The following is a 14,056-nucleotide window of genomic DNA, read 5'->3' on the forward strand; positions in this document are numbered from 1 at the left end:
TTTTAAGTCCAATTCCTTTCTGCTCGCAAGTCCTTATTTAAAGTCCAATTGTTCAAAGTTTAAGTACTCACGAGTGCTTATTTTAGAAGCCAAATTGTCCCAGGAAAAAGGCAGCGCTCTCCTGCAACGGCTGTGTGGCTTCGCTCCATGGAAATAGCAGTTGACTCACAGCACCGCGCCACTTCCCCCTCTTCGCTTCGGAGCCTGTTAGTGGGTTCCTTTGCGGGTTGGGGGGCGCTAAGGGTGCCCGCCGAGTCCCATGGTCACAGGCTTCATCCGCCTGTGATTTTTAAAAGGGTCCCCGCTTTGCCGTAGCGGAAAGGACCCGTTTCGCGTGGAGCTAGTCCCTCCAATTCAGAGGGAGTCCGCCATTGCCGATGGCGCCACCCCGGAAGTCCGACTTCTAGAAATACATTGTTTCCCAGTGCTGGGTTTACGTATAAGCTAAACAAGCTATCGCTTAGGGCCCCACTCTCTTGGGGGCCCCAAAAATTTAAAGAAAAAAATCCCCTGGATGTACATTTCCAAAATAGAAGATAAAAAACAAATAAAATAAAACCTACATACAGCAACAGTGTTTTGTGTTGTGTAGGCTCCTATGATGAAAGTGATGGGCCCCGCCTGCTATATAAAGGGCCCCACTACCTTCAGCAGTTTAGGGCCTCATCAAACCTAAATCCAGCCCTAATTGTTTCATAAATTAACAGGTTGCATGGTGAATAGAACACAATGCAGTCAAACAGAACAGTCAAATCTAAATCAAATTGATGATTAACTTTTTCCAGATGCCTACTGCTAGGAAGCAAATATAATTGTGTGCTCAGCTCTTCAGGCATTGCAAAATTGGTGCACTAACAGTTTTCAATCCTCTTCCCCCCACTTTGAAATCTAATGTAGGAAAACACTTAAAGTACCTGCAAGAATTCTAATTTTTAAAAAACCAAGTAAAATTCTGAATTTGTTCAAACATAACACTGAAACCCCACCAAAGCTGTAGTGCTATATCCATTTACCAGCACATAAGTCGATTTAACTCAATGGAACTTACTCCTGAGGAGACATATTTGCAAGTGAACCCACCCACACTCTAATATTTTAGTGCAACTCCTTTTCCAAGTGGGAAACTTTCTCCACCACTTTATTTCAAATCAATACAAAATTATCAAGACACGACTCTTCTTTACTAAAGTCTCATTAACACACTAAATCAGATCTATGCTGATTTAGGACAATAGAAAATTCATATATAGATAGATCTGACTTCATGCCAGCTCAGCCTTTAAGAGCCATGGTTGCTCTTAAGTTCTTAGTATCATAGAATTATAGGTACCGTATGCACCCCAAGGGTCATCTAGTCCAACCCTCTGCAGTGCAGATTCTTATTTCATACAATGCAAAATTACTTACTTTGTAGGCCCAGAGCAAGAGGCTGTTTACAGTGGTGCCTCGCAAGACGAAAAGAATCTGTTCCGCGAGTCTCTTCGTCTTGCGGTTTTTTCGTCTTGCGAAGCAAGCCCATTAGCGGCTTAGCGGATTAGCGCTATTAGCAGCTTAGTGGGCTTAGCGGATCAGCTGATAAGCGGTTTAGCGGCTTAGCGGCTTAGCGGATCAGCTGTTAAGCGGCTTAGCGGATCACCTGTAAGCGGCTTAGCGGCTTAGCGGATCAGCTGATAAGCGGCTTAGCGGCTTGGGGAAAAGGGGGGGGGAACCCCGCAGGAACTCGCAAGACATTTTCGTCTTGCGAAGCAAGCCCATAGGAAATTCGTTTTGCGAAGCACCTCCAAAACGGAAAACCCTTTCGTCTAGCGCGTTTTCCATCTTGCGAGGCATTCGTCTTGCGGGGCACCACTTTATTGTTGAACAGGCTAAAACAACAACAACAACAAGAGATGTAAGGAGCCAAAACAATGAGCTAAGGGTGGAATCAAAGCTACAACCCATAATAACTGGAGACAGTATTTCACTTTCCAATTGTGCATTGCTACAGTTGCCACGACACATGTGTCCTTTTTTTGCAATGAGAACTTTTTATTCTCCCAGACTTAACGATGGCCATATTCGTCTGGTGCTTAAAAAAATTCTTCCCCCAACTTCTTCCCCCTTGCTATTAAAGCTGGTTTTATGCTGCTGTGATTATTCCGTATTCTACATGGCCTCCCCTCCCGCTGTTGTTTTGTGTAGCTTATAACTGGTTTTATTGTCGGAAACCTTGGCCTGCATTTTGTAATTTCATAAGCCGTAAAAAGAGCCCAGAGGACAAGGAGGTACATGAAGTCACTCACTGAATAAAAAACCTCTCCCCAATCTAGCAGAGGGCTGAGCAGATCCTGCCGATTCGGACCGGTTGCCATGGTTACGAAGCCGCACAGAGCGCTGAATCCTTGTACGCAGGACGAATGGGGGAAACTGCCTTGCAGCAAAAAAGACGACAAGTAACTTTAGCTACATCTGGACTAGTTTTAGAGGTGGGGGAAGAATGAGCAGAGGTTGACCAGCAGAGGTTCACCTGTCAGGGATCCTTTACCTGAGATTCCCGCATTGCAAGGGGCTGGGCTAGAGGACCTTTGGGAACCCCTTCCCACGCTACAGTTCTAGGATTCTAACAACGTTCTTTTGCTGCAGTGCAGAGTCGTCTTCTTGCGGCATGATTCTGCATTGTGTAGAAATATGCGCAGGTGCAGTTTTGGAAGGGATAAAACAGATACTTGAGATGGTGTTTGGATGATGCTCAGGTCTAGCCACATGCATGCTCCAGTGCTAGGAGGGAACCGGCCACGGCTGGGGCTCGTGTGCAAATTCAGGCAGCCTTGTTGTTGTTGTTTATTCGTTTAGTCGTGTCCGACTCTTCGTGCCCCCCTGGACCAGAGCACGCCAGGCACTCCTGTCTTCCACTGCCTCCCGCAGTTTAGTCAAACTCATGCTGGTAGCTTCGAGAACACTGTCCAACCATCTCGTCCTCTGTCGTCCCCTTCTCCTTGTGCCCTCCATCTTTCCCAACATCAGGGTCTTTTCCAGGGAGTCTTCTCTTCTCATGAGGTGGCCAAAGTATTGGAGCCTCAGCTTCAGGATCTGTCCTCCCAGTGAGCACTCAGGGCTGATTTCCTTAAGAATGGATAGGTTTGGTCTTCTTGCAGTCCATGGGACTCTCAAGAGTCTCCTCCAGCACCAGAATTCAAAGGCATCAATTCTTTGGCGATCAGCCTTCTTTGTGGTCCAGCTCTCACTTCCATAGATCACTACTGGGAAAACCAGAGCTTTAACTATATGGACCTTTGTTGGCAAGGTGATGTCCCTACTTTTTAAGATGCTCAGGCAGCCTAGCTGGATGTAAAAAGGGTCCGTTCGAAAGTGACTCGCAGTGGCCATCCTCATACACTTTTCACTGCTCAGTAGGGTGGTGCTGTGGGTTAAACCACAGAGCCTAGGACTTGCTGATCAGAAGGTTGGCAGTTTGACTCCTCGCGATTGGGTGAGCTCACATTGCTCGGTCCCTGCTCCTGCCAACCTTGCAGTTCGAAAGCACGTCAAAGTGCAAGTAGATAAATATGTACCGCTCCGGCGGGAAGGTAAACGGCGTTTCCGTGCGCTGCTCTGGTTCACCAGAAGCGGCTTAGTCCTGCTGGCCACATGACCCGGAAGCTGTACGCCGGCTCCCTTGGCCAATAAAGTGAGATGAGCGCCGCAACCCCAGAGTCGTCCGCGACTGGACCTAATGGTCAGGGGTCCCTTTACCTAAGGCAAAGAGGCAGCTGGAGGGAGGATGCTGAGATCCAGCACCAAATCTGGGCCAGACACCAAAATCTTCTGGGTGGCCACAACCTGGGTGCAAGCGCGGAACAAAAAACTCTTTGGTTCTGAGATGCAGCGCAGGACAGTGGTTAGAGCAGGTTCTCCAAGGGCGTAGCAGGAGAGGACGGCAAGTCCAGTGGTAAAATTGAAGGGCAATCTATAGTGTCAAAATACTTAAGGTACATCTTAATACTTAAGGCTTCTTTTTAATTATACTTTGGGACTGATTCCTGTTCTAATGTAGATGCCTTGTTTTATGCTTCCTGGGTGCCCCATGATTGTATTTTAAAGTCGTTGTGTTCTAGGTTATAAAATCCAGCACTGCTGGGAGTCGTTCCTTTTCGTTTTCCGGTGCATTTCTTATCCGCAAAAAAAATCGGTATGGGGTAAGCAAATTTTTATTCTGAAAGTGTGGCCCAGAGAAAAAAGTTTGAGAACCAAAGGCTTAGAGTGTCACACTGGGACCTGGGAGCAGTGGCAGAGCTGCATGCTCTGGCACCGGAGGCGGAGAACAGGCGGGGGCGTGGCTGGCGCGTGTCCCATGGGTGTGGCACGCTGCCCGCGGGGGCGTAGTGCCCTGTGCAGGGTAGCACACGGCACGCGTCCGGGGGGACAGCCGCAGTGGCACCCCCCCGGGTGGTACCTGGAGCGGCCCACTCCCCCAGCCCCCTTCCTCCGACAGTGCCTGGGAGAGCAGGGTTCGAATCCCCACACAGCCATGGAGCCCATTGGGTGACCTTGGGCTATGGACACACCTAGTCTCCCTCACAGGGTTGTTGTGAGGCTCAAAGACCGGGCGGGGAAGTCTTCACGCCATCTTGAGCTCCTTAGAGGAATGGTAGGGGGAAGATGTATCAATAACAGCAACGTTGGTCATACACAGTACGTTTCCGAGCACAATTCAAAGTGTTGGTGCTGATCTTGAAAGCCCTAAAAGGCCTCGGCCCAGTAGACCTGAAGGAGCGTCTCCACCCCCATTGTTCTGCCCGGACACTGAGGTCCAGCGCCGAGGGCCTTCTGGCAGTTCCCTCCCTGTGAGAAGTGAGGTTACAGGGAACCAGGCAGAGGGCCTTCTCGGTGGTGGCGCCCGCCTTGTGGAACGCCCTCCCACCAGATGTCAAAGAGAAAAACAACTACCTGACATTCAGAAGACATCTGAAGGCAGCCCTGTTTAGGGAAGCTTTTAATGTGTGACATTCTGATGTATTTTTAATCTTTGTTGGAAGCCGCCCAGAGTGGCTGGGGAAACCCAGCCAGATGGGTGGGGTACAAATAAATTATTATTATTATTATTACACAGAGCACACCAACTGGAATCAATGGACGGAAGAAGTGGTTTAAATTGGGATGCATAAGCTGCCGCTCAACTCCAACTCACATCAATCCCCAAATACTGTGAGACCAGCTCTTTCCCTACAGACCCTCTCGGCTGTTAAGGAGGCAGTGGCGGCCCCCAACTTGAAAGGCTTTTAAAGAGGGTGGGACAAGTTCACAGGCTATCAAAGGCTACGAGGTTATACTGAGAAGCACTGACGGGGCTCTCAAGGTCGCCTAGTGAGCTTCATGTCCACAAGTGGGGATTTGAACCCGGGTCTCCTGGGTCCCAGTCCAACATTCTAACCACTGGACCAACCTGACTCCTATCCCTCAGGAGCAAGTCTTGCTAAGCTCAATGGGACTTTCTCACCTCTCAGGTGCATGCATACAAGATTGCAACCTCCTTGCAGAATCTTTGCAATGCCTTTACGAAAACAGAACCTGAGCCGTGCCAGCTTTTGAAACTGCATCGGTTCCTCCAAGGAACAGCGGCTGTTCCTTCTTCCCAGGAGGCTGACTTGCGTTGCATTACATTGTTTTCCTACTGCTCTTTCGAACGTTGCAACATTCCGCACAAAAGAGGATGCTAGAATGCTTTCCCCTTCCGCGCTTTGGTGTGTGTGGTCTCACCCAAAAATGGAACCTGCACATCCGTTTGTCTGAGGTTCGCCAGAATTTGTCATGCCTCCCTGTGGCCATCTGCCTTGGTGGCACCGCAGCACATTGAGAGGGGCTGGTGATGCCGGCGTCTGGCTGCCAGAGTCCCAGGGGTCTGAGTTCAAATTCCTGGAATGAAGATCATAGGGTGACCACAGGTCAATCACTCTCTCTTACAGGGTGCTTGTGGAAACCCCGTACCTGCGGAGCACTGAGCTTCTTGGAAAAAGGATGAGGAACATATTGGCATCTGTCTGCCTTGAGAGGCAATGGAGTATGCCTCTAGGGGTGAAGTCAAACTGCTGTGACCTCTCAGGACAGGGGTCGGCAACGTGCGGCCCATGGGCCGGATGCGGCCCACAAAGACAGTTTTACCAGCCCATGAGCCACCCACAAACCGAGCTGCCCGCTTGGCAAGTCTCCCGCGCACTGCGCTAAAGCTGTGCACTGCAGCATGGCGCGAGGACTCGCCAAATGGTGCCGGAAATGGCGCCTGCACATGCACAGATACCAGAAATCGCATCTGCGCATGTCCAGACACTGAAAATCGCTTCTGCGCAGACACGATTTACGGCATCGCGCTGCGCCAGTCCGGCTCACGGATGATCTCCGTGAGAGTGATCCGGCCCATGGCCAGTAAACCTTGCCGACCCCTGTCCCAGGAGATCCTGGGCTGCCCAGATGACAGGGCCCCCCTTTCAGCCTCGCTGATGCGGTCCCAAGAGCAAGACATTTGGCACCAGCTTGGCTGCAGGAGTTGCCGGAAGGAGGCAGACAAAGAGCCATCCAACCGTCTTAGGGACTCCAATCTGGGTTTGTGTAGCGTTTACCTCTCAGGCTTTTCTTCTCCCACCAGGCAGCAGAGGTTTAGGATCAGAGTTTTCCTTCTCCAAGCAGGCTCCCCTCCCATCTGCCCCTCACTTCCCTCTACAGCATGTGCAGAAGCCGCTTTCTTGACCGTTGGACCCACGCTTGGTCTTGTCTGCTCAATCTGCCAGAGCCTGTCTTTGCAAGTAGGGGAGGTCCCTCACTTCCTCCATTACAGGGGATGAGATGACTGTTGGGGTCCCTGCCAACTCTACAGCTCTATGATTCATAGAATCATAAAATTATAGAGTTGGAAGAGACCACAAGGGCCATCGAGTCCAACCCCCTGCCAAGCAGGAAACACCATCAGAGCACTCCTGACATATGGTTGTCAAGCCTCTGCTTAAAGACCTCCAAAGTAGGAGACTCCACCACACTCCTTGGCAGCAAATTCCACTGTCGAACAGCTCTTACTGTCAGGAAGTTCTTCCTAATGTTTACAGATCACAGATTTGAGGCCTCCTTTCCGGGCTGACTGTCCAAGACCAAAACGAAAGCAGAGCTATTAGGAAAAGCCATTCTTGGCTCGAGCCCACTCAGAGGAAGAGAGGCGTTCCCCAACATATCCAAGAGTTGTTTGCCGTTGTTCTGCCTTTTCAAAGAATGTCCTTTTACTACTCCTCCTCTTCTTCTTCTTCTTCTTCTTCTTCTTCTTCTTCTTCTTCTTCTTCTTCTTTAAAGGAATGTTCCCTTCATTGGTCTACTAATCCGCAAACAGTACAAATTAGCAATGCTTTTAACAGGCAGGAAAACAAAGACGATCTCATTGCCCTTTTCATAAGCAGGGGGAGGGGGGATAATTTTGACGGCGCTACAGCTGGCATTTCCTGCCTTGGTTTAATTGCAACCATCAATATTTAAAATGATGCTGGATAGCCCAGGAGTTGGAGAGAAATCATGCTAAGCCTATGAAGAGAGAGAGCAAGATGCCTTTCAGGCAGAACTGAGTTCTTCAGCTTGTAGAAGATGAGAGGGAGCAGACCATTCCCAGGGAGCGAACACTGCGAAACATTGCTTCAGACGGGGGCAGGTCTCGCAGTGCTACTTTTATCGAGGATCTTTGCACATGGGCAGGATCACATCGGTGGAGGAGAGGATCCTTCCAGCTAGCAGGACACACACCCATTCGTGGTCACAGAGCAGCAAGGCCAAACAAATGCCAACTGCTCACTTCTCCTTTCTCTAGCGATGTCGAAACCAGGGGATAAAACGGTTTTAAATCACACGGGGAAATGAATTAATGGGCCATTCCCCTTGTGACAATTCTTCTTTGTTAGCCAGGGTCTCTATTTACCATGGCGAATGTTATTTCTTAATCCCGCAAGAGAGAAAGTGAAGATTGAATCAGTGCACTAATTGAAGAAGTGATAATGTAATTGATGGGGTTTTCCACTCGCGTCATCTTTATATAGATGTAGATAAAACAGAGAGACCTTTGAACATGTGGATTACCGAGAATCAAGGCTTGGATAGAAACCAAGAGATCTTAATCACAGGCTTCCTGCAGTTTTTGCTTTGCTAATTAGCAAACATGTAGGGCTGAGAAACAGCGATCTGGTGGGACTATTCAGCAGCCCTTCCCTCAACAAAAACTCCCTGACTTGCATGAATGAATTAAGTGGATGCTTGTCAAATTTGCAGATGAGACAAAAACTGGGAGCGGTAGATAATCAGGTGACAGCATCAGGGTTCAAGATGCTCTTAACAGGTTGAAGAGATGGACCCAAACCAACAAAATGAATTTCATTGGGGACAAATGTCAGATTCTGCACTTAGGCAGGAAGAACCAGATTCACAAATAAACAGTGGGGGACGCCTGGCTTGCCAGTAGTACATGTGAAAAGGATCAAGGGGTCTTAGTAGACTACAGGCTTAACTCAAGCCAACAGTGTGCTGCAGCAGCAAAAGAAGAAATGCTATTCTAGGCTGAATCAACAAAAGTCAAGTGTCCAGATCAAGGGAAGTAATGCTACCATTCTATTCTGCCGCTGTAGCCTAGGGCTTGCCGATCAAAAAGTTGGAGGTTTGAATCCCTGCGACGGGGTGAGCTCCCGTTGCTCGGTCCCTACTCCTGCCCACCTAGCAGTTCAAAAGCACGCCAGTGCAAGTAGATAAATAGGTACCACTCCGGCGGGAAGGTAAACGGCATTTCCGTGTGCTGCTCTGGTTCTCCAGAAGCGGCTTAATCATGCTGGTCATATGACCCAGAAGCTGTACGCCGGCTCCCTCGGCCAGTAAAGCGAGATGAGAGCTGCAACCCCAGAGTCGGCCACGACTGGACCTAATGGTCAGGGGTCCCTTTACCTTAACCTATTCTTGGTCAGACCCCACCTGGAATACCGTGTCCAATTCTGGGCACCACAATTTAAGAAGGATGTTGACAATCTGGAAGGTGTGCAGAGGAGGGTGACCAAGAATGATCAAGGGTCTAGAAACCAAGCCTCATGAGGAATAGATGAGGGAGTTGGACATGTTTAGCCTGGAAAAAAATGAGACTGAGAGGAGATATATCTAAAGGGCTGTCACATGGAAGATGGCGCCATCATGTTTTCTCCTGCTCTGGATGGTAGGAGTCCAATTACAGTGGTACCTCGGGTTAAGTACTTAATTCATTCTGGAGGTCCGTTCTTAACCTGAAACTGTTCTTAACTTGAAGCACCATTTTAGCTAATGGGGCCTCCGCTGCCGCCGCACGATTTCTGTTCTCATCCTGAAGCAAAGTTCTTAACCTGAGGTACTATTTCTGGGTTAGCGGAGTCTGTAACCTGAAGCGTATGTAACTCGAGGTACCACTGTAGTGGAATAAAATGGCAAGAAAGGAGATTCTGACGAAACATTCAGAAGAGCTGTTCACAGTGGGACAGACCTGCAACACGAAAGAATCTTTCCCAGGTGCTGGTGACTTAGTCTTCCAAACTCTTCCCATGTATAAGGTGCCAACAAGCTAGTCCTCAGGGCTCTGCAACCGCCCCCGCCTCCATCCCCAATAGAGGAACCAAATAGAGTCACACCAGGATGAATCAGGAGCACAAAATTAGCTACTCTCACAGAGCCAGCTGCAAACAACATCCTTTAGCCATGCTTTAGCCAAGATACCATCCTCTCTCTGAACTGTACAAATCCTCATTTCTCTGGCAATTATTTATCCAGCAGCCATGACTTGGGGACCCTTCCATCAGTGAAAGCAAACAGTGGGCTAAAAAGGAGAGATCAAAATTCTTTCTTTACCTTCCCAATTTCTTTTTCCTAAAGACTGATGAGAGAGACAAAGTGAGTGCAAGTGTTGCACTCGGGCAGGATTCAGGTAGTCGTTCAGCCAAGCACCTAGTTCTCATTGAGGTGGCAAACTTGTCTCTGAGCTGTACCATTTCAGACTGTGAGGGAAGACCATACTTTGTGGAATGTTCCTACATTTAAATAAAAATAAAAAATCCTTGCAGACAGAAAGCTAGCATGCAAGCAGAGGTGCCAACTTGAATAACATATTGGGGGGGGGGGCAGGTAAGCCCTGCCCCACATAATCAATCACAGATTAGGTTAGACTGAGTCTGAGGGTGGGTTGGGGCAGTGCATATGATTTCTGCAAAGTAGCTGTGTGTGTGTGTGTGTGTGTGTGTGTGTGTGTGCCATGACTCTGCACAAACTCCGGCCACAACAAGGCACCACCTTAAAACCACAATGCCTGTTTAGTTCTGGGAAATGTTCCGGGTTTTGTTTTGCTTTTTTCCAGCTTTTCCAGCTTAAAAAACCAGCTACCAAGCATACAGTATTGTCTTCCAGAACCAATGCGCGCACAGGTGTTAAGTCTTGCACGCATGCAGCTATCCACAAGCAGTGGTGTAGCGTGGGGGGTGCAGGGGGGGCGGCCACACCGGGCGCAACATCTGGGGGTTAGGGTTAGGGGGCGCAAATCCACGGGTTAGGGGGCGCAAATTACTTGCCTTGCCCCGGGTGCTGACAACCCACGCTACGCCACTGTCCACATGTTCCCGAAACGAACTTGGAAAATCTTTTTACACCAAGCTCGCATCCAAAGGGTATCCAATCTAAAGTGTCAAGGTAATTTTTCCCTAGTAGCAGCTGTGACTGAGACGGACGGCAAATTACTGCGCTGCTATTAAAAAGGGGATACTGTGCTTCTTGTTAATAAAGGATATGACTCGAGATACGATGGAGTCAAACCCAACTCCTTCTTTCCTCCTTGAATTCAATGGGGAATTAAACATTCCAGTGCCATCAGTCATGGTCAGTGTCAACCCAGGCAGCGGGCAGGTGCCAATCTGGAGGGAAATGGGAGGTGGCAGGGTCCAAAAATTGGACGAGGATTCAGGAGTTGCATCCTCTGCAATATGAGGAGGAATCCTAGGAGGATCCTGGGGGGTGGTCCTTTTGGATCTTGCTTAAAATAAAAACTAAAAGATATTCCCTGTTACAAGAGATGGGGAAGCCGGGAAGAGAAGCACGCAGAAGACAGCAAGTATAGAAATATTTTCTTTTAATGCCACGCTCTCTCCTTTTCCTTATTCATCCCGCCCTCGGTTGGTGGCGTTGTCTTCCCGTATGGGTGCAATAAAAACGTTGGCTTGTTTACCGTTCTGGGTGGCGGTTGTTGCTCGCGGAAAGCAGAACAAAACACACGCACACCCCCCCCCAAAAAAATCCTGCAGGCAGTAAAATAACTGCATTCTTAAGGGTTTAAGGGGCAGCAAATGTCCATCTGTGCAATGGGCGCTGCCCCCTCTCCCTGCTGCCTTTTCTCGGACTTGAATCAAGGCTGCACTCTGTACATGCTCTCGCGCCTCCCGGGACTTGGTCCCTAAGCACGGGAGCTGGCTAAGCACCTGCGGAGATCCGCGGCGCAAACCTGCGCGCCCACCCCGGGACCCGCGGTTCCCTCCGCAGCCGCTCGACGCGGGCTCCCCGGGAGCGCTTTCCGCAGGGGGAGTCGCGGGCAAGACTGCCTCTGGGCATGTGCAGAAAGCCCCGCCGGCCCTGTCCGCTGCCGCGCAGCGGGGGCTGCCCTGCCCTCCCTCCGGCTGCGCCCCGCCGACTCACAGGCCTCCACCAGGTCGAGGAAGCGCGCCTTCTGCGCCCGATCCCGCTGCTGCAGCTGCCGGACGATGTGGCGCTTCCAGCAGCGGCGACACAGCCGGCCGCCGCCGCCGCTCTCGGCCATGGCGCCCCGATGCAGCCCCGGGGGCCCGGATGACAAAGGGCGACGCGCGGCCAAAGGGGGAGGGAACTCCCAGTGACGTCGACGCCCAGGGGTGGGGCCAGAGCGGGGGAATCCCCCCGGAGTCACCGCCCCGAAGAAGAGGCGGCGAGGCTTAGAGCGCTGGAACTGGAGGACATCCAGTGCCGGATTTGGGTATAAACTAAACAAGCTATAGCCACTCTCTTGGAGGTCCATAAATTAACGTATAGCATGTCAAAATAAAAAAATCCTTCCAGTAGCACCTTTAAGACCAACTAAGTTAGTTCTTGGTATGAGCTTTCGTGTGCAAGCACACTTCTTCAGATACCAAGTGTGCTTGCACACGAAAGCTCATACCAAGAACTAACTTAGTTGGTCCTAAAGGTGCTACTGGAAGGATTTTTTTATTTTGACTATGGCAGACCAACACGGCTACCTATCTGTAACGTATAGCATGTGTTCAACACAAAAAACAGCAACAATTTGTTGTTGACAAAGGACAGCTGGACATATGGGGTGGCACAGGGTTCTGTCTTGGGCCCGGTCTTATTCAACATCTTTATCAACGACTTGGATGATGGACTCAAGGGCATCCTGATCAAATTTGAAGATGACACCAAACTGGGAGGGGTGGCTAACACCCCAGAGGACAGGATCACACTTCAAAACGACCTTGACAGATTAGAGAACTGGGCCAAAACAAACAAGATGAATTTTAACAGGGAGAAATGTAAAGTATTGCACTTGGGCAAAAAAAATGAGAGGCACAAATACAAGATGGGTGACACCTGGCTTGAGAGCAGTACATGTGAAAAGGATCTAGGAGTCTTGGTTGACCACAAACTTGACATGAGCCAACAGTGTGACGCGGCAGCTAAAAAAGCCAATGCAATTCTGGGCTGCATCAATAGGAGTATAGCATCTAGATCAAGGGAAGTAATAGTGCCACTGTATTCTGCTCTGGTCAGACCTCACCTGGAGTACTGTGTCCAGTTCTGGGCACCACAGTTCAAGAAGGACACTGACAAACTGGAACGTGTCCAGAGGAGGGCAACCAAAATGGTCAAAGGCCTGGAAACGATGCCTTATGAGGAACAGCTAAGGGAGCTGGGCATGTTTAGCCTGGAGAAGAGGAGGTTAAGGGGTGATATGATAGCCATGTTCAAATATATAAAAGGATGTCATATAGAGGAGGGAGAAAGGTTGTTTTCTGCTGCTCCAGAGAAGCGGGCACGGAGCAATGGATCCAAACTACAAGAAAGAAGATTCCACCTCAACATTAGGAAGAACTTCCTGAGAGTAAGAGCTGTTCGACAGTGGAATTTGCTGCCAAGGAGTGTGGTGGTGTCTCCTTCTTTGGAGGTCTTTAAGCAGAGGCTTGACAACCATATGTCAGGAGTGCTCTGATGGTGTTTCCTGCTTGGCAGGGGGTTGGACTCGATGGCCCTTGTGGTCTCTTCCAACTCTATGATTCTATGATTCTAAAGGGCCCCATTACCTTCAGTGGCTTAGGGCCTCATCAGACCTAAATCTGGCCCTGAAGACATCGCATAAAGCAGAATGCGGAAAGCATCCAGAGGGAGACCGTTCCCCTGTCAAGCAGCTCTGTCAGAAAGCTTTTTCTGTATGTTTAGTCAGAATCTCCTTGCAACTTGAAGCCATTGGTTCATGTCCTACAAGACTCAGCTAGATTGGTAAAGAAAAAGCATTTTATAGGTGTTGTATATGTGATATATAACACTGTGGCACCAGATGGAGTCCCACCTTTCCCTACCGGATTTCACTGTATGAGTTTGCAATGCGTTTAACTGAATCGCTTCTTTGAGGTGTCTACATCCAACCCTACTCTCTCCAGCAGGAGAAAACAAGCTTGTTCTCTCTTCCATGTGACAGTCTTTGAAATATTTGAAGATGGCTATCCTGTCAGTCCCCTTCTTTCGAGGCTAAACTTACCCAGCTCCTTCAGCTGTTCCTCATAAGGCTTGGTTTCCAATATTTTCCTCATGATAAGGAGAGTTGACCTGCTGATTTTCTTTTTGTCACATGACTGAGATACACACAAGATTCCTGCAAGGGAGTAGGGAGAGAAGAGAAGGCAGCCCAGCTTATCTCCCACTCCTGCCTTAGAATCATAGAACTGTAGAGTTTGAAGGGACTCCAGTGGTCATCCAGTCCAACCCCCTGCAAAACAGGAATCAATTTAGTTGTCTCATAAGCCCTCCAGGGAGAGAT

At 49.4% G+C, this 14,056-nt stretch overlaps 1 protein-coding gene across 2 annotated transcripts in view; it reads right to left on the bottom strand.

Annotated features, from left to right (window-relative positions):
• ATG16L2 (autophagy related 16 like 2) overlaps positions 1 to 11,880 on the bottom strand; it is a 205,755-nt gene extending 193,875 nt beyond the window's left edge. The window contains exon 1 of one of the 2 annotated variants that reach the window (XR_014525185.1): positions 11,686 to 11,849. Coding sequence is in view for 1 of the 2 variants with exons in the window: in XM_083499652.1 (XP_083355778.1) it covers positions 11,686 to 11,806 (121 nt within the window). In the remaining variant the exon portion in view is untranslated. Of the gene's footprint in view, positions 1 to 11,685 lie in introns of both variants that reach the window. The other variant, XM_083499652.1, reaches the window with a different exon arrangement.
• Between the last annotated feature and the right edge of the window lie 2,176 nt (positions 11,881 to 14,056).

The sequence above is a fragment of the Podarcis liolepis genome (genome assembly GCF_965112155.1).
Source record: "Podarcis liolepis genome assembly, chromosome: 4".
Taxonomy (NCBI): domain Eukaryota; kingdom Metazoa; phylum Chordata; class Lepidosauria; order Squamata; family Lacertidae; genus Podarcis; species Podarcis liolepis.